The 20,636-nt window shown below is 42.0% G+C and overlaps 1 protein-coding gene across 2 annotated transcripts in view; it reads left to right on the top strand.

The window, feature by feature from the left end:
* JARID2 (jumonji and AT-rich interaction domain containing 2) overlaps positions 1-20,636 on the top strand; it is a 202,810-nt gene that overhangs the window by 165,916 nt on the left and 16,258 nt on the right. Inside the window, exons 6-11 of one of the 2 annotated variants that reach the window (XM_038175718.2) lie at positions 2,105-2,334; positions 9,661-10,372; positions 14,806-15,305; positions 19,610-19,702; positions 20,142-20,260; positions 20,407-20,477. In XM_038175718.2, the coding sequence (XP_038031646.1) occupies positions 2,105-2,334; positions 9,661-10,372; positions 14,806-15,305; positions 19,610-19,702; positions 20,142-20,260; positions 20,407-20,477 (1,725 nt within the window). Of the gene's footprint in view, positions 1-2,104; positions 2,335-9,660; positions 10,679-14,805; positions 15,306-19,609; positions 19,703-20,141; positions 20,261-20,406; positions 20,478-20,636 lie in introns of both variants that reach the window. The other variant, XM_027451254.3, reaches the window with a different exon arrangement.

The raw sequence follows: 20,636 nt of genomic DNA, 5'->3' as shown, positions 1-20,636 counted from the left end.
ACCTTGTCTCATGTTCACTGCTTTTTTTTTTTTTTTTTGGTGAACCATAAAAGTGCACAGTTTGGCTTTTTGGCTGTGTTTTCTGTTTTAGTAATTTTCAGTTATAAAGTGGCAACTGAATGCAGAAAAGTAATCTCTCTGACTTAGCGTTTCCGTGCGAGCAGCTCCATATATACAATTTGCTCCCTCGGAAGAAAAATATCGCTTGCAGTGATGAAATACGTATTAACAAAGCTGCCATCATTTGTTTGTGCTACATCTTATTAAAAATAAATAGTCGCACTTTGTGCAGTCGTCCTGCCTTCCATCTGATGTGAGAACTCCTTACAAAGCAGGATAAATGTATTGTCGTGAACTCCCCGAGAGGGGTTGGCAATTATTATCAGTTCCATCACTGGAAATGAGACGCGGAGGTTATGAGACTTCCACTGAAATCACAGAGAAATCCTCGGCTGTCTGGGGCAGCGCCAGTTGCTCCCGAGCTCGGCAGAGCTGAAGCCACAGGGGAATTTGCAGTGACTTCGCTGCAGACGGGATTTCTCTCCTTCCTCCTCAATTTATGCAACGGGAAGAGAGGGAAGGAGGAGGAGTTGGAATAATGTACAGTTGCAAATTTTCTTTTACATCATCTGCTTTAATGCTTACAACCAACCCAACGTGATAAGTGACCTGAATAACAATTTTGTTGGTAGCTTGCTGGAATTTCCATTTTTGGAGGCATGGTGGGAAGATTGGGAGGTAGGTGAAAAGCAGCTTTGATATACCTTAGCAGCTCAGAAGCAGCTTAGATGCACCTCCTCGGGCCAGCAGGATTGCTGGTTTCTTATTATTACTACTATTACTGCTACTACTCCTCTACTACTACTACAGGACATCTGTAGAGACAGCTAAGCTTTGCAATTTAGATAAAAAGGAATGTGTCATAGGCATGTCGTGTTTATGGATTGAATACGGCTTTCATTTCCCAAGGAAACAATGACTTAATTCATTCAGTTAATATTCCCAAACAGATAGTGTGTGTGTGTGTCATGTGCAATACATAAAACTCTCAGATCTTTGTGCCGTTGAGTATTTAGGAATTTTCTTACTTACATCCTTCCCAAAGCCAGGTCAAAAGACAGGGCTGAAAAACAAGAGTAGATGAGTAGAGAAGGCAGGGGAGCACTTGGCCGTTGTGGATGTCAGATCACAAACCTCACAGACCTCTGTCAAGTGCCTCACTGATGAACAGGAAGCACTTACATATATTTACTCCATATTTCGATTAACAAACAGACAAAAGGACAAAATTGCCTTTTTGAAAAAAATACAGGTAAAAACCTCAACTTTCTGTGTTCCCTGACAATAAAAAGCAAAGTATATTCTTAAATTCAGCAGAGGGAAAGGAATGAACCTTATTGAGATAGACTTGTATGCATTTTTACATCATATTTATTGCCCCCAAAATGTGGTTTCTATTCTGTGCTTTCTTATCCCTTAACTTCAGCAGAAAACTAGGACACTCAGCTTGGGCCCCCCACATTACTTTATCTGACATGTTCCAAACAGTTTTTATTATTTTCCTTCATTTGCAGAAGTACCTTTTTCTATTTGCAGCTTGTCTGCTATAAGCAAGCTGCTGTCAGTTTGGTTCAGCAGTTTGGATATTGATGAAAACAAAACATGCTTTTTCATGGAACATTTCCTTTCTTTATGTTAAAGTAAAAATAAATCCTTTTTCTGTTTATGTTATGTTCAGCACTTCCTTAGTGCCGCAGCAAAAAGTTAATTAAAACTGTCATAAATAAAAATCAAATGGAAAAGTCTATATTTAGGTCAATCTAAATAGCAATGTACCTTGTATGTTTTAATTTGGATATTGAAGATAATGTTTTAATAATCAAAGGAAATAGCTCACTTTAGTAAATCTGTTAATTTAGATAAATATGCAAAATAGCGCTTCTATTTCTATATTGATTTTGCTTTAGCTATAACAAGATGCTCACTAAATATTGAACACTGACAGCAAAGAAAGTTGGGTTGTTTTGAATGAAGAATGTAGGCTCGTATGTACTTTTTTTTTTTTCCTTTCTTTAATACTCTGTCTGGTTTTCCCTCTTCTCAGTTTTCAATGGGTCCAGCAAATCATCGAAGGAGAAAGAACCTGCTCAGAAACACAAAAGCAAAGAGGCCACACCAGGGAAGGAGAAGAACAGTGAACATAAGGCTGAGAGCCGAAAAGACCAGGCTGCTGCTAATCACCATCCTACTACAAACACTGGCTCCTCTACGAAAGGGCTCACCGCTAACAACCACCACACTCTTCATAGATCGGCTCAGGACTTAAGGAAACAGGTAATGAATTATGCTCTACTGTGGACACGTGGGAAACGCAGACTTTTAAGGTGCTAGCTCCATTTTCCACTGCATGGCACGGAGGGAACATGGCAACCCTTAAAAGTGTGCTCAGAAGACAGCTGGGAGTTAATTTTCAGTGAAAGAGAGAGAGAGAAAGAATGAAAAAAGAAAAGTGTTACATAGTAGGTCATTACAATAAAGCACGCTTTACAATCCACTCTTTATATTATCCAGTGTGTAGCTATGAAAGGGTAAAGTTAACATCTTTATTTATTAAACCTTTCTGAGTGGCACCCTTGTTGGCCTCTGCTGACAGCACCAAGGCTGGCATCACATGGCAAAAATGAATTCCTTCGGCGTACAGGTGGTCCACTTGGGTTATCTTAGAGGCTAGCCTTGTAGAGAAGCGGTTGTTACACATAGGTGTCTTGTATTGCTTGTGGGCATTACAAACCTCAGAGTCTGGGACGAATGCATAAAGAAAGTATTCCAGGATATTATCTCCTTCGCAGTGGACATACCAGGGAGGGAGAAATGCAAGGTTTTCATGTTTCAATGTTTCCATGTTAGCAAAAAGTCCAGCAAGAAGTTTGTGTCAGCCTGACTTTGATCTGAGGGTGTAAGTTTAGTACAATGATCTTTCAGTGCTTGTGACTTGCATTTGGGCAGGATGTGTCTCCATCTATTTTTGATGGTTGGATCAAAGAGCTTCTAAAATAGAAACTGGCAAATTAGTGTTTTGTTTTTTTTTCTTTTTTTTTTTTTTTTAATAAAAGAGTTTCAAAACCCTCAGTCAATATCCTTTTAAATTCTCTGAGCTGTGACCTTACATGAGCTAATTCAGCCTGGGGATGGGTTAGCAGAGTACCCGCACTGGAGAAGGGCAGTACAGTAAGCTTGCTGCACTTACAGCTATTTTTTTTTTCTTTCCAGTGGTTAATTCTCAGCAGGCCACTTACAGCCAGTTTTTTATTTGCTGGCATCTAAAGGTTTTTTCTTCCAAATAGGCTAGGGTGGATTTCAGTGGAGCTGGAATTGCCATCTTCTAGGGCTGTCAAGGCCTTAAATGGCACCTCTCAATCGTAGGCTTGGAAATTAAAAACAGCAAAAAGAAAAACAGCGGTGCTCTTGCCAAGGAAATCTTCCATGCCCCGTGCTTCAGTGGTGTTCAGCTTCTCCTGAAATACCTCCATTGGATTTGTATTACCTTTTAAATCAAATCTGAGATTCTGAAGGTTATGTACAGTATATTTCCCTGTACCTCTGCATTCTTTATTCCCCCCATGGCATTTTTTGCTTACTGAGTCATGAGCCTGAATGCCTGCCTTCGTTTGCATTCTTTCTTTTGGCTTTTTCTTGTGACTGCCAATATCCTGTGGTCCTTGCTGTGACATGCTCTGCCATGAGCTCTTCACATTGAACAAGTTTCCCAAAATGTAAGGATACAATTTATACTTTTATTTTAACTCCCTGGAACACTTGCGTGAAATGTTTTAAAGTTGTATTATCAAAGTCTGAATAGTTACAATTCTAGTAAAAGTCAACAGCTGTCACTTGTGAAGGTAGTTCTAAGAAGGGAAAAGACAGCTGTAGAAAAATTCTGTCCATGGTCCAAGTGGGTTTTGTGTCATAGAATAGTAGTTTTTTTTTTTTCAATGTGCTGTGAAAAAATGGAGAGAAAAACGAATGCAACTCAGTATAACCAGTGGCAACACTACACGGACACCTCAAGCTTCAGAAAATAAGAGGCTGTAAGTTGAGATGATGATTTTTTATATTAAAATGATTTTTTTTTTAAAAGAGAAATTTTATATTATTTCTCTTCTGCACCCCTCAGTGACAAATGTCCTTTTTAACCAATTTTAAAGAGAATGTGGCTGTAACTAATGAAAGGTGAACTATGCATTATGCCTGACAAGGCGGCTTAGCTTTCTGTAAAACCTTAGATGTAAGAGTTGAGACACAGTAAAATTCTGCTCTTGTTAGGAATCTTTTTTAAATTCTTCAGTGTTTTCCAAAAGGAGAGTTGTTTTCCCCAGGTGCCAGCTGCATGTTCGTCCTCCTTCCAGTACATTTTTGCTTCTTGTTCATGTGCATTTACCTGGCTTACTTATACATGTGGTTTTGTTTTGTGCAGTCTTAGAGAAAACAAAAGCAGAACACTAGAAATTACATGAGAGTTTCTTTTTTCTTCTTTCTTTCTTTCCTTTTCTGGTGTGCATTTGCACTTGTCACGTTTCCTCTCTCTTTCTTCTTCCCTTGCTATCTTCCCAAATCCTCTTCTGCAAAGGGGTTGTGTGCAAAGGAAATGTAGTTCAATGGGGCCCTCTCTTGGCCTAATATGGTAGTTTAGATCTGCAAAACTCATATATCAACACAGAAATATTTGTCTGAATGCATTCAAGACGAGTAGTGTAACAAATATTTTGGGACTAAAACTGTTGTTGGTATTGCTAATATTGCTGTTATTACTGTGGCTGTTATCTAACAAAATGTTTGTTGGCTTGATTTTGTGTGTGTATTTATGTGTGTATGTGTGTCTGGAGGATGGATCCTACGTGCTGTGCAGGGACGTGTATGCAGACCAGTTCAAATCCAACAAACAAATTTCTGCAAGACAACGTGCTGGTCCCATTCACTTTTAAAAAGCCAACAAAATTTAAAATTTATCATACCACCTTGCAAGGCAAGTTTTCAGCAAAGTGGAGAAAAGAATAGTCAAAAGAGTGGTCTGAAGACAAAAATATATCAGCAAAACTGAGCAGATAGCTGAAAAGCAAAAATAAGCTTCATATTCATATCCCTAGTTTCACTTTTAGCTCAAGACTTTCAGTCATTTAAGGCTAATGTCAATCACTTTGTTACTATTTGAATTCAATTGACTTCTTTCTGATGTGCTCAGTGTAAGCACTGCCTCGGGATGGAGCTGTGGCATAGACCCCCATTTGGTGAACCTGCGCACCTGGCAGTGTGGCCAATTTTTTAGGCTGACTCTGTGTGTGTATGTTTAGTTTGGGGGGAGACATATCAACCGTAGAAAGGTAAGGAAATGGCTACCACAATTTCTTGTTTCTTTTGGTTCCAGTCGTCTGATGGGTCCTCAGAGACAAGTACAGACCAGGAATGTGTAGGTGTTTATTGACCAGCCAGAATTTCGCATTTGTCAACGTGAAATCCTGAACCCACCTGTTGCTTTGATGGTGGACTATGGCCACGTTGCTTGTTCCATTTGTTTCCAGATGTTTGTTGCAGCCTATTCCTGTTTGAAGCGGGGTCTGTTCTAGTCTATAGAGTACTGCTGTGTCTTAAACCTTACGTTATACTCTCTCAAAGTATTTGAAGTACCTGTGGACATGTGGGGAGGGGAGAGGAAGAAGCACTTGAAAACCACTGAGTTATGTCTGCTCTGGAAAGATGATGGATCTGAGGAACTTTCCAGCACTGTTTCTTTCTTCCAGGGTCTTCTTAGTTAGCAACCAGACAGAAACAATTCTATTAATTACGGTACTCTCAAAGACTCCTCTACTTCAGGACTGGTTTGTCATTGGAATAACTTCATTAGGTTTGAATCAAAACTCAAAATAAGTGTGCTTGTAATCTAGGATAGGAGGTTAGATAGCTGAAGCTTATGGACCTGTTCAGTGCAAGACTTGGCCCTGAGAGATCTAAGCTTTCATTCCGTGGAGGTATTTTGACAACTCTAAACAGCTGTGATAAATTGCTGCTTTCTTAATAAATTCAGTTTTCTGGAGTTTCATATCTTGGCAGTTTTAGTTCCAGCTTAAAGCTGATGGTGCTGACAGTGTGTTTTCCTTCAGAGAGGATGAGTTTTGAGGATCTGACCTTTCTCCATAAGCACTTTCTCCGTGAATGCCCTGTACTCAGGCCCTGTGTCACTGTTACCTCACGGAAGGAGTTGCCTGGACGGCCCTTCAGACTTCTCGTAAGAACTTCTTCAAAAAAGTCATTGGACAAAGCACCTCCATACAGCCTGGCAGCTCCCTCTGGGCCCAATCCTGGGCCCAACCCTGTGCAGGAAATACTGTGCTTCTTGCTTTCGACATTTTCATTAATAGGCCTCAGAGACTGGCATGCTTTTACCACCACTGCATTTTGCAGCTCACTGTGTTCCCCAGGTATTATTCTTCCCCCAGATGTATTCGATTTCTCCTTCCAAAATAACACTTCCTCTTACTGTAGAAATGTTCTGACATAAATTCTTCAAGATTGCCTTTGATTTTGAGCTAGTCAGTAGAGTGCTTACAGCCCCTTCCCAGTGCACATCACAGGTGAATTTTAGGATAATCCAAGTTACTAATGGGATTACTTAGCAACACTGAGGCCAAGACAAGCCCCTGACAACAATCACCTGAAATGCCCTCCCAGGATGACAGTAAACTGTGACAGCAGTACCTTTTCTTGAGGATGACTTTCTTCAATCTGTTGTGAAGCCAATTCACAGTAATTACATCTGGGATGTGCCTCCAGAGCCTGTTTGTTGGGACCGTGACAGGAGCCCTCCTGAAGCGAAGGTGCCCCATTACCTGCTCAGCCATATGTCTGCCAGAAAAAGGTTAAATTAGCTCAAAGTACTAAACCGTGAGGTGGGGGTGTGTATGTTATGTGTGGTTTTTTTGTGCTTGTTTGTACCGCTATCTTAGTAAGTTTTTGTGTGTTTACAAATAAACTGTTTGATGATTGGTTCCAGAATCGTTTTAGGGATTGAAGTTGGCAGAGTCTACCTGCCCTCCTCCATTTCTCTCCAGGACCCATGCCCTGTTAACTATGTACACTGTAGCTTGCTGTAGTTGCCTTCTTAGCTCTTTTGTTGAAATTGATATATCTATTTTTTATTTTATTTTTAACATATCTGGTAAGTATTCAGTCACAATGGTACTTTTGGTGAGGGCTAACTCACAAGAAGCACTCATTAGCTAAACTGTTGCGTTTGCTTTCCTTCCCTATGTAGTGGTTGATCTACACTACTGCTTGTGCTGTAGGGAATCTACTGCCTTTTGTTGTCTTTGTATTACTGAGGTATTTATAAAATCTTGCGTTCCATTTTGTGCCCCTTGCTACCTGAAATTGCTTTAGCACCTTGGCGTTTCTGATTTTATCCATGCATGCTTTTGCTGTTCCTCTATAGTTGCCCTTAGTCACTCTGTTTCCATTTTTACTGTGATTTTTTTTTTCCAGTTTTCTATTTGGTTGAGAAATTTGTGACCAGGTGTAACAGTCTATGCTTTGTGCATAATGGTCTGTGCTTTGTGCATTTTCTTTTTTGAGTGGGAATTGTTTTTTTTTTTTTTTCCCATGTTTTTTATTTTTCCAAGTCTTTTTTCCTTTCTCTGCTATTGTCACATCTTAGAATTGAAAACTCATTTCATAATCACTGTCACCCAGCTTACCTTCCCCTTCCAATCCTCAATCAATTCTTCTCTATTAGTCTAGACCAAACCTGTGATCAATGTGTCCTGCTATAAAGCCAGAGGAGTTCAACACTTCTTCTGACAGCTGCAGGCGGGAGGCAATGTCTCAGCATATCTCTACTCTGTTTGTTCTGCAGCGTCAAAGGGCTCTGTAAAAGTCAAACCCAGGCCTCCATTTCAAATGCAGAGTACTGCCTAAATTTCAAGGGAAAATGGTAAATGCGTTTCTGTTAGCAAGCATTTGCTTTCCAGGTAATAGACATCTTTTGGAAAGCTGAGGGTAAAAGCTCAGGTAATCAGTTAACTGGATTTCCCTCAAGTTTTTCTATCTTGGAAAGCATGTGAAGGACAAGAACATGGATGGATTTTAAAAGGGTATTATTACAGCTCCAGCTTCTGGAGTGCAAAGGAGAAATGGCACCTAGTAAATGTATGCATATACAGGCACGTTTGGGTATGCAGAATCCCAGGTTGTTGTTCCTCTTCCACGAGTCACTTAATGTGAGACCGGAGCATGATCTTCTCAGCCTCCATTTTATCCCTGTTTTATAACACTTTCTCCCTACTTTATGAGCGATTGCAATTATTGCATTCTTTATTTGAAGCTGATTTGACAAGTTTTGTGAAAGTGTAATAGAAAAGCATGATTTGGCAGAATTGGTGGTACTCACCTGAGTGCTCGTAAGGGGTGGTTGTAATGTATGCTTTCACTTTGAGCACATTTATCAATGTTTGTGATTTTTGGATATATTTTTCTGAATTCATGGTAGTTTAGGGAGGTGAGAGAAAAAAAAAAATGTTTAAGTGCTAAACTTGCTAAAGGCTTAAACTTGGACTTCATTTTCTTAGTAATGGTGCTTGCTTTGACAGTGCTGAGCTGTCACAATTCCCTTTGAAGCTGAGGGGTTCTTTCTGTGAGGGTTGCTCTCAGTGCTTAACATGTCTTCTAATTAAAATACTAATTTTAGTTTCATAATTGGGTTTAAGTGCCTAACAGAAAGCAGTGGAGTCCAGCACTTGTAAATTGCAATGACACATTAGTGAGCAATAACAAAATGTGTGTCAGTAAAACTGCCCAGACATCAAACTTAAAAACAAAACAAACAACCAGGAACTAACCAACAGCCAAGACAAAACAAACACAAAAACAAAACAGCAAAATCTCTTTAAAAATTTGTATTTCATGTTGTTAACCTCAGCAAAAAGATGCCTCCCAAGATTTAATATGCATGACAGACTGGATCCCTCGTGGCTGTCCTGTTCTGTTGGGTGCATAATGTATTCCATATTTATTTTTATATGTATAGAGAGGAGGTTTGTTTGAATCCAAGTGTCTGGCGTTTGCAAAATGTGCCCGTTCCAGTTAGAGTAGGTGGTATGCACTGGTTAGTTTGTCTGCTAAGTAGCAAATTGTGTGTGCACTTAAGGGAAGTTGGGTGGGAGAGGGAATGTGTCTGAGGGCTGGAAAAGGAGATAATAAAAATATTAGTTTGTAGGTCAGACTACAAGTGTTTTGTGATACTGTAACATGCTTTTGGGTAGACAAGGAAGAGGGTAATGCAAGTGATGTAACCCTTCTTAATGCCAGAGGCTTTGTACTTTCTGAAAGCAAGAATGGCTTTCTGGGGACTTTTTGTTTCATTTAAAAAAAAAAAAAAAGAAAAAATAAGATATATATATATGTATATTTCTATTTGTTCATTCTAAATGCCCTGTCTCTTCTTTTGTCTGGGTGAAAAATATTTTATGAACATTATACAAAAGGGCCAGGAGTCAGGACTGCAGAATATGATCGTCCAGCAAATGGGAAGCTGTGGTAGAGTGGTAACATTATTAATTTACTGTTCTGTTTTCTGTTTTCTTCCTTCTGCTCCCCTTGCGACACTCCTGGTAGGTTTCTAAAGTCAACGGAGTCACTCGAATGTCATCTCCGAGTGCAAATGCAGCCAGTGCCAAAAAGATGCGAGAAGTCAGACCTTCACCGTCCAAAACTGTGAAGTACACTGCAACAGTGACAAAGGGAACTGTCACATACACCAAAGCCAAGAAAGAACTGGTCAAGGAAACCAAACTAAATCACCACAAACCCAGTTCACCTGTCAACCACACAATCTCAGGGAAACTAGAAAGTAGCAATGCAAAAACCCGCAAACAGGTGCTATCCCTTGGAGCATCCAAGTCTAACAATACCGCTGTTAATGGTGTAAAAGTCAATGGCAAGTTGAACCAAAAGACATGCACTAAGGAGGTGGGGAGACAGTTAAGGGAGGGGCTGCGCAATTCAAAGAGGAGGCTGGAAGAGACGAATCACATAGACAAAATACAGTCGCCCACCAAGAGAATGAAAGGGGCCATCAACTTGGCAGAAGCTGCGAGCAAAAAGGCAGCTGTAGAAAAGCCTTTGCTGAATGGACACCTTAAAAAGGAAGTGCCAGAGAAGAATTTGGAAAGAAATAGGCCGAAAAGAGCCACTGCTGGAAAGAGTACGCCAGGGAAACAAGCACATGGCAAAACTGAAAATGCCTCCTGTGAAAATCGTTCTACCTCTCAAGCGGAGTCCTTGCACAAGCCACAAGACTCAATGGGAAAGCACGAAAAGGGCAGTAGTAAGTCTGGGTGGGGGATGCTGGGGGAGATTCCCATCCTTAGGCCCTCCACCAAGGAATTTCATGACCCACTGATATACATTGAGTCAGTCCGAGCTCAGGTAGAGAAGTATGGGATGTGCAGGGTGATTCCTCCTCCAGACTGGAGACCTGAGTGCAAGCTAAATGATGAAATGCGGTTTGTGACACAGATTCAGCACATACACAAGCTAGGCAGGCGCTGGGGACCCAACGTGCAGCGGCTGGCCTGTATCAAGAAGCACCTCAAATCTCAGGGCATTACCATGGACGAACTCCCACTCATAGGTAAGGGCTGTGGTTTCCTTGGCCTTTTGCCGCTGCTTGTTAGAGTCCATATGCAACTTTATGCTCCGTTTGCCTTTATGCTTAACCGAACCCCTGTTCAATTAACACTACAGAGCGTCACATCTCTCCCTTTGGTCAGATACGATGCAGGTAGGTTTTGGGAGAGCTTCGCCAGGAGGCTTTGTACTGCCACCTTCCTCCTGCTAGCTCGTTATTTCACCCAGGGAAATACGCTATACAGCATCCTGGTCTTCAGATTTAAGGATCTCCTGCTTTCCCTACTTTTTCTTTTATTAAGTAGTACAGCTATGGATATTGATAGTCTTGGTTTAAATGTTGCCTCGAAATGTTATTGGACCGTACCAAAGGTGTTTTCCAAACAGGTTACAATGCTGCCAAGCTAGAATACAAATATTTTTCCCCCTTCCTTTAAAAGCATTTAACCAAGGGGAAAAATATCTTGAAACTGACTTCTATTTGGGTACTCAGGCACTTAAAATCACAAATTTGCAGTGACCTGCTGACATTTAACAACCATTAAGTGTCAAGAATAGGCAGTAAAATGTGGTTGATTGCAAAATGGAGGTTTCATTATTTCTCTCAGCAGGTGTCTGCCAGGGCTAATGCCTGAGTGAGAATCACTTATTTAACAGAATTCTTGGTTTATGGTCTGCTGTCAAATATGACACGTGACAAAAATGTGACAATAGTTTATAAAAACATGACAACAGCAGCATACAAATGAACTATTGAATGAGCCACCTCCATCTCAACTGCCTTTGCAGCCATGATACAGTAACAAACTTTTGTTTTTAATTTGTGTTAACCCTCTCCTTTGTTTTTGAAGTGTTTTGAGTCAAATCGCACAGGATCTGCATGTTGCAACTTGAGGCTAGAATTTTGCCTCTGAGGCATTATCCCATCAGAGGCAGCTATCAACGCTAGTTGGATTAAAGGACACACTTTTTTGCTTAAACTGTTCACAATGCTTTTTCTCCCCGTTTTAAAAAGTTTGTTTTATGTCACATATGGTAAGTGGGTGAAAAATGCATAAAAGCACACAAAGTGATTGCAAAGTTTACGGTGAAGGGCTCTACAGAGAATGACAGAATTTGAGGAGAAGGGGTGAGTGTTAGTGCTCTGTTGCAACAACCATGCACAAACATTCAAGGAAATCTGAAAATTAAAATCACTCAAGCAGCAATAAGTGAACATTTTGTATGCCTAATGTATGCAATGGTTGTATGCTAATAGAGAAGAATAATGAATTAAATTTACATTGGCAAGAGAGAGGAGAGAATGTGCAAGACAGCTCGATTAACGCTCCTGGAACAATGTTAACTTTTTAATGAAATACCTTAACTTGGCATTAAGATGGCATTACTGTTAATTATTTGTATTATTTAAGCACCTAAGAGCCTAATTAATAGGCAAGGATTCTATTCTGCTGGGTGCTATATAACTGGAGCAAACAGTGGGCTCTTACAAAATTTGCATCCCATGTATCCTTTCTGCAGTTAATTTCCTACCTATCTGGTGTTTAAAACTAAAAACAAAATGGAGAAAAGAGGCTGGAGATCATCACTGTACAGAGATTAGAAATCTGTTGGCTCCAGCAGGAAAGATGTAAAATGATCTGTGATGATAAATGCACACTTATTTAAGTAGACATACATACAGATCCCCTCTTTCAGGGCCGAATCACATTTCCATTGAAGTCAGTGGGAGTGTTGCCAATAACTTGTGTAGTGCCAAGGTCTGGTATTAAACGCATACCTGAAGATTTAAGATTTTTTTTTTTTAATGAGCTTGCTCAATGGGCAATTTAAACATATTTCTAACGTACTGAAATTAAGACAATTAAAAAAAAAAATAGACAACGCCATTTCTGCACATGTGCCAGGTCTCATATTTAAGCCATTTAGCTATCGGCACTTTAGAAATAAAGTTAAAACTTTTCTTTTTTTTTTTCTTTAGTCTTTCAAGGAAAGTTTAAGCAACATGCTTAGTCCAGTCCTGGAAAACATCAGCATGAGATATAAATGCTTCCAAAAGTTATGACTGTGTGAAATGGAATTATAATTGAGACCATTTTGTAAACCATAGCTGTGGCTGGCCCTATGGAGCATCTGCCAGATATATGGGACTCTGATTGAATGATGTGATACTTACGGCCTTATATTGCAGAGTGATTATGAGCTATCATTCCATTATACCGGAGAATATTGCATTTCTTAAATAAGTCATAAATATTGTGTTGAAACGAGGACTTGAAACTGGGTGTGCGCAATTTGTTGCGCAGCAGAACATGCATAATATCAAACTGGAGCCATGCTTCTTTCAAAGTTAGGAGCGTGTTACCCAACTTTATACAAGGGGGCTGCATCGATTGGATAAAAAGCCAGCTGAAATTACACTTCCAGTTTATTTGTGAACGGTGCATTTGTAACACTAGACCAAAAAAGCGCTTTCTGTAATAGAGGCCAGCTTGAGTATTATTGTATGGGGAAGATTAAGGAGGAAAGAAGGAAAACCTTTCAATTTTTTTTTTTCCAATTGTGTTGACCTTTTCTTTGCTCAAAGACTTAAACATTTAGCCTATTAGGAAAAAGAAAAAAAAAGGTAAACCTGCTATGCTGTAGCCCTGCCTACAGCCTTGTTGTATACTTCTCAAAGCCTTTCTTGTGATTTTGGCTGCAACCAAAAGCCTTTCCCCCCTTTCCACACCTTTGACCAGGGCTATGCTGACACCATTAGCAGGCAGCTTCTCGCTCTGCTGTCAGTGTCATCTGGAAATGGTGGATTGGCAGTGGGGAGAGGGGAAAACAGAGGGAAGAGGAGTGTATGGGAGGGAAAATGAAGGAGACTGAAAACTGGGATCAGCAATGAAGTGTCTGAGGTACAGCATGGCATAGTTTTAAGGAGGTGATACTGCTTGCACAAGCAACAAGACAATAAAGCTGGGCCTTACCAGATCCTGTAGCTGTGCATCCAACAGCAAATATTTACCATAATGCTGCTTCTTGCACTTTCCTGGTTGATAATAGCATTTCTTTCTAAGTGCTAACTGCTATGGCATAATGATTTTCTACTTTCATCACAGAAAAAGAAAGAGAAGGAGAGACGATGTGGCAGCGATGTTGACACCAGTTTTGTATTAATTCTTCTTTTTCTTTTAGCAGTGCCCTGTTGAATTGTAGGTGGTCTTTGGCCAGTTTCTTAACTCTTTCTGCTGATGATTTATTTCTGTGCTTTGAGAGTATTTATGATGCTTCCTTTATTGTTCATCATCCTTTTGGCTGCTTTTTTATGCTGAAGTTTGTACAATCTTCGGTTTTTATTTTTTGACTGGAGTGTGAAATGTGCTAGTCATCTTAAAACATACAAAACCGTAATGGAATATAAAATATGGATGGCCTCAAAGTGGGAGAATGCATCTGGAACTTTTTACGTGGTAGCAGTTGCCAGCTTTCTTTTAAGGCACCTCCTCCCTCTTCCCCAGTCTTTAAATTATTATTTTTTTCTACCTGCAGTGAAATTAATGATGTTACTGTGCTCCTTTTAAATACTTAATATATTCAAAGTGTTGTTCGGACATGAGATAATGGGTATTTCACATCCAGAAAGGATAAATAATTGTCTATTTGATTGCCAGCACCTTTCTTGACACTTGCTTTTCTTCTTGCCTGTATAAAACAGATGTGGGGCTGGTGGCAGACGAGGGGAGGGTGGGAGTGTGGGGCTTTTTGAGAGTTGGACAACTCCTGTCTCCCCTACTGCTGGGTGATGCGGGGGAAAGATACGTGTCAGGAGATAGCTGGGGATGCTCCGAGAAGAGATGGGCGTGAAACTCGAGAAGAGCAAATTTAGCCATAGGGAGTGCCATTGCAAATAGGTACGATAATTCTCTGAGCAAATTAAGTCAGTAAACCAGCAGCTGTGTGCCTGTCCTGGGAGGTGTGCAGGGTGGGGATGGTCCTGCTGTGGTGCCCAGGTACCCACAAGTGGCACGTCCCGCGTGTTCCCAGCTAGCAGGAGCGCTTGCCGTGTGCCACCCGCAGGTTTGCTAACCAGTTCCTGTGTTTCCCTTTCCCCCCCCTCTGCTGCCTGGCGCACGTGGACCCCAGGAGGCTGCGAGCTCGACCTGGCCTGCTTCGTCCAGCTGATCAACGAGATGGGGGGGATGCAGCAAGTGACTGACCTCAAGAAATGGAACAAACTGGCAGACATGCTGCGCATCCCCAAAACTGCACAGGACAGGCTGGCCAAGCTGCAGGAAGCCTACTGCCAGTACTTGCTCTCCTACGACTCCCTCTCCCCCGAGGAGCACAAGAAACTGGAGAAGGAGGTCTTGCTGGAAAAGGAGATCTTGGAGAAGAGGAAAGGACCTTTGGAGGGACATTCGGAGAATGCCTACAAGTTCCATTCCTTGCCCCGGTTTGAGCCCAAAAACGGACTCATCAACGGCGTGGTTCACAAAAACGGCTTCCGCAACAAGTTAAAAGAGGTCGACGTCCCACTGAAGACGGGCAGGCGGCGGCTCTTCGCTCAGGAAAAGGAGACCACGAAGGAGGACGAGGAGGAGGAGGAGGGAGTTCTTAGCGACTTACACAAGTGTATATACAAGGTAACGAGGCGGGCTCTGCTGGCTTCCTCGCGCAGAACGGCCGCTGCTGTGCTCCAGGTTACACCCAGTTTTGGGGGGAGCTGGTGGGCTGTGCACCCGGGTGCTCTGCTGGCTTTAGCCTCATCTGCCTGGCTCTGACGGCGTGCCCGAAAAACTGGGATGCCTCCTCATTGTAAGGAGACATTCCTGCGCCAGGCTACCCCCCTCCACCTCCCCGTGAGAGGCTCCTTGAATAGCTCTGCCCAATTATCCTTGCAGACGCAATTTTTATTTTCATTTTCTGGTGACATTTAAAAGCAATGCTCTGCTCTCTCACCCCTTCTTGCGAGCCTCTTGTAGTAGCAGCAGCACTTCACATCAAAGCTAGCATCACTGGGAATAGACTGCATTTAGAAAGGGCAAATTGAAATGCAAACAATATTTTCATCTGCACTGCCAAATTTTGCTCGGCGCTAACAGTCACGTGAACGCCCAGTCCTCCACGTATCGAGTACATCATTTACAAAAGAATGCTGACTCTCTCACTGTGTTTTCTTTGGCAGCCTCCTGCCCTTGAGCAGGACTTGGCACTGCGGCTCGCAGCGCAGCTCAGAGTTGTGCTCAGCTGCTCAGCCAAGCTCCGAGAGAAATACAGAATTCAGTGTCCTTGCCCAGGAAAGGAATACGCTGTTCTTCCCTTTCCAATCTCACTTCCATCACTGGGAAATGAGGCCAGATAGCCCAAAGTGGCTTATTGCTAAGCTATTTAGAGGCTGCGTGAGCTCATGACTTGGGCTTTATAAGCTTGCTTTGGGTTTCTTTGCAGCCTATTACGATTTGTCAGCCAGAATTTCTTTTATTCGGGGACTCCGTCCTCAATCCCGCCTCTGAAAAGCAATCTCCTTGCCATCTGCCTACTGGACAGAAGCATATCTAATGACAGCAGTGTTTGCGAATAGTGGAGTGGCATTTAGGTGGTTAAAATACTGTGCTTAATGATGTGAAATGAAAAATCTGATACGACTTACCCCTACTGCTGTATGAACAACCTCCCGCGTAGCCGGGGGGGATGCCTCTGCTTTCCCAGTGTAAGTCGCAAGCTGAGGTTTAGAAGATAAACAAGAGGCTCAAAAAGCAAGACTGTAATTCGTTAAGAGAAGTATCCCAGTCAGGCTTTTAGAGGAAAAAAAAAAGAAAAAAGGCAAGCAAGATATGGCTGGTAACCTTCTCCCCCCTCAAAAAAGTCAGAGAGCTCCCCCCCAAATTGCTGTAGCTGCACAAAAAGCACTGATGGTACTGGAAGCGTCAGGCCTTGTCTGAGTCCAGCAAAACCCAGTAAGAGGACCTTAGGAATATTTCTATTCCATGGCATAGGAATTACCAGAGAGGAGCATCACTGAGGCTGCAGGTTGGTGCTCTCTCTGCCTGGACCAGGCTCCTGTTATACAGCTCCCTCAGGAGGCCTGGTCCCTCTGAGCAGAGGAGTTGGAGCTTTGATTTCCACAGCACTTGAGGGGTTATACCTCAAGGACAGGTGCCTGACAAGAGGTTATGGCACTTAGAGCAAGCCCAAAATTATAAAATGAGAGATCTTGCAGTGGGAGTCCTTTGTTACTAGGCCAAGCTTAGGTGGTGCCTGGCTTCTGGATTTAAGTGGAGGGCGCTTCACAGAAATTTCTGAAACAAACTTTTTAATCCTGCATTCTCTGTTTTTCTTGAGTGTGACGGTGTCCTTCCGTGTCTGCGTGTGGATGGGGGAGTATTCTCTTCCTATTAACGCGTTTCTGAGAAAATCTAATTATTTTTTTTTTATCAGAACATGTCCTCACGTTACAGTTTCAGCGTATGGTGGGATTGTTATGGTTCCTTTCTAAAGCACATTTCTCATTCTGATTAAAAACAAAACAAACAAACAAAAGCCCTTCTATAAATGTCCAGGTCAATAGATCGAGGGCTGGAGGAGAACATCATAATCCTGTGGACGCAGTCCAATTCGGACCATAAAGTCTATACCTCAGACCATAAAGAGAGACCATACATTTAGGGTTTTGCACGGTGATTTCTGCAGCCAGCATGTGCTTGAGCTGGAACGCATTTTTAGAAAGAGACATCCAGTCTTCCAGGAGCAGTTACCACCATATCGCATGTCAAGGTTGGAGTAAATCTCCTTTGTGTTTGGCTGATTTTCTGCCAGGACTCCCAAATTACTTTCAGTGTTGCTCCTTGCCAGGCTGCAAGGCCTGCTGTGCTTTTAGGTGCATGCTGCAGGCTGCTGCCCTTGTTTTCTTTACTCCCTAAAAGTATGGCTTTTTCTGCCTGACTTTCCTCCCCTTTCCACGCCATTGCCAGAGGTGACACACACCCGTCAGGCTTGCTGATGGTGCTCCCAGTTTGTTCTTGAGGCTGATGCAGAGACCATGGGGAAAAAAAGTCAAAAAAAGGAAAAGGAAAGCTTGTCCCTTAATCCTTTCTCTGTCATATTGTCAGAGAAAATACTGTATATATTGTCTCTGTCACAGCAACAGAGACTCTGCTGAGTAGCTTGAAGTTCCCAGGACAGGTGCTGAACTGCTCAAGCATTTTTTGAGGGCATTTAGAAGGTTATTTTATTTCTCAGCACTTAATTCTGCATTCTGGTTGAGATGCTCTGCTACGGCATTTTGAACTATTTTCTGAACACCCATTAGAAAATGTTGTGAGATCCCTCAGATATAAAAAACAAACAAACAAACAAAAACAAGCAAACAAATAAAAAGATAGAAAACCTCTGTAATTAAATTTGTTTTACAACTTCTAGGAGACTAAAAAAGTTTGACAACTGTTGGTGCGGGCCCTGCATTTTATGGGAGTTCTCGTTTCAAGGCTCTGCCTCAGTAAATGATTCACGAGGGCATTAAAAGATGAAGGAAATTGCTTATTGTATCGCAAAGCAACCAGCTCTGAACTTTATGGGAACTGGAGGGCCCCAGGCTGTGGGCATTTCATAAACTCCTGCCACGGCTAATTGCATTGCGTTCAATTAAGAAAGTGGCAATGTCACAGCCGTAGGAGCCCGGCAAAGCGATAGACTTGGCCTCTGGGCAAAAGGCTGCTGTGCAGTTGTTCCCTGCTTACTCTTGGGCATAGTTCATAAATAAATAATAGAAAAGGCTTAGGTGGTTTGGCAGATCTGTTTCATTACTGGAAAACCTAAAAGGTTGTAGTCCGAGAGATAAAATGCCAATTTAAGTGGAGTTTAAGCCCATGGTTGCTCAGTTGGGTGAGCGGGGAACACATTGGGGTTTAGAGGAAGAAGTAGATCTGGTAAGGTGTGGGAGATGTTTTCAGCTTTGTGTTTGCAGAGCGATGCTGGTTGTTGCCTACAGTGATCCCTGTAAACCAGCTTGGCCACGGCAGCTACTGTGGGGTTTGTGAGCTTGGAACCCCCCAGCTCTCTTACAGGTTTTGGCTTCCCAGCTCTCTTCTTTCACCCTGGAGTAGAGAAGGCTGTGCCTGTATGGATGTCCTGGTATGTCTGGCTGAAAGGAGCAAACAGGTTCTGGTGTTCCTGCCTTCAGCGTATTCAGGGCATGCTCCCAGAGCTACTGCTATTCACATCAAAGCAGGTACCCAGAGAGTTAGATAGAGCTCAAACAGAAAACCAAGTCAGGTTCTGCTCTCATACGGGCTATGTCCTGCAGTAGTGCCAAGAATCAAGTGCCATGCTCATTTGGCAATTTTACTGAATTTTACTTCCCTCAGCCTTGCAATAAATGGTCCTGGTTCCTTGAAATTGCACTTTTATTGAATGGTGCAAAGCTAGTTTTTGTGTGCAGGTGATTAGTGTAATTTCAGTAAACTTTATTTTTTCTGACCCCCTTGATCTCATACAATACTGGCTTGATGCTGAACATTTCTATGAACTTTCTAAATCCTTTTCATCCCTTTCTGTGTATGTAAAAGCATAGCCACATGGCCCTTTGGATCTGAATCTGAAATTCAGGGAGGGTTGAGCACCAAGTTGTGTGTCCATCTCCTGTAGTTTTGAAACGCAGAGCTGTGCTGGATGAAGCAGTGTACATGGCTTTCTTTGAATGTTCAGCTGGTCTTCTAAAGGATTGGTTCAACAATATTATTTTGACATTAAATATGATGTTGTGATAAGATTTCTCTATCACTGAGATATTTTCCCCAATAAGAAACGAGTATAGATCCACGTGTGTTCTGAAGACATTCTTCTCTTTGTGATTTGAGATTGAGCATGTAAAGAGAAGAGTGAAGCCAGGGGAGATGGAGGCACCTTTTTTTTTTATTTTCGCTTTTCATTATATTTTCTTCTTCCACAGGGTAGGTCTGTTTCTTTAACGACCTTCTACCGAACAGCAAGAAACATCATGAACATGTGCTTCACAAAGGAGCCTACAGTAGCTGAAGTAGAGGTGAGACCAACACAAGGGGTGGCAAATGTTTTATAGGGGGGAGATTGAGCGTGCAGGTTCAGCATAGCTAATGTTCAGGCACTGCTGTTCACAGTTCAGTGTGGGATATCTGGTGTGGAAGAAAATTAATTTATTAGATAGATATGGTACTAATTTCTTCTCTTGATTTTTTTTTCCTAAACATTTTTAATAAAGGTGTTGATGAACTGAGGGAGAGAAGGATGTTTTAATTCATTTTGTGATGAAGCACAGGAACAAGGAGATCTAAATTCTGTCTTTGCAATCCACTATTACTTATAATTATTTATATTCTTATTTTTAAGCAGTGTTGTATGTTAAGTTACATTTCTGATGTCATTTCTGGGGTTTATATTTTAATGTAACAGGAGATACCTTGTTCTACAAACTGAAAATCTGTCCCCATTTTCTTTTACAACAGCAAGAATATTGGCGGTTAGTGGAACAGAAAGATTGCCATGTAGCAGTGCATTGTGGAAAAGTAGATACCAACACCCACGGGAGTGGCTTTCCTGTGGGGAAATCTGAACCATTTTCAAGGTAAGGTCGCGGAGGCTGTGCTGGCTGCCCCACTGATACAAGCAGAGGTGGGGGCACGAGGCCAGCAAGGCAGCACAGTGCTGGGGACATTGGTAGCGGGAACGTGGCACTGACATGTATCTGCCTCTGTGTCGCCCCCTGAACAGGCATGGGTGGAACCTCACAGTCCTTCCTAATAATACAGGATCCATCCTGCGACATCTTGGTGCTGTGCCTGGTAAGCAAGGCTCTTTCCTACGTTTTCAGCAGTCCTAAGTTCCTTCTAAATGTGGCCATGTCGTCATCAAAGCCTTCTCACTCTTTCCAGTCCTTCTGTTGGGTGGCTGCCCGGGTAGAGAGGCAGTTGTATGTAGCAGTTGGTGTTTGTAGGGCTGAA

This window comes from Anas platyrhynchos, chromosome 2 (genome assembly GCF_047663525.1).
Source record: "Anas platyrhynchos isolate ZD024472 breed Pekin duck chromosome 2, IASCAAS_PekinDuck_T2T, whole genome shotgun sequence".
In the NCBI taxonomy this organism is placed as follows: domain Eukaryota; kingdom Metazoa; phylum Chordata; class Aves; order Anseriformes; family Anatidae; genus Anas; species Anas platyrhynchos.
The sequence above is the reverse complement of the archived record's forward strand: the minus strand, read 5'-3'. Positions and strand labels throughout refer to the sequence as shown.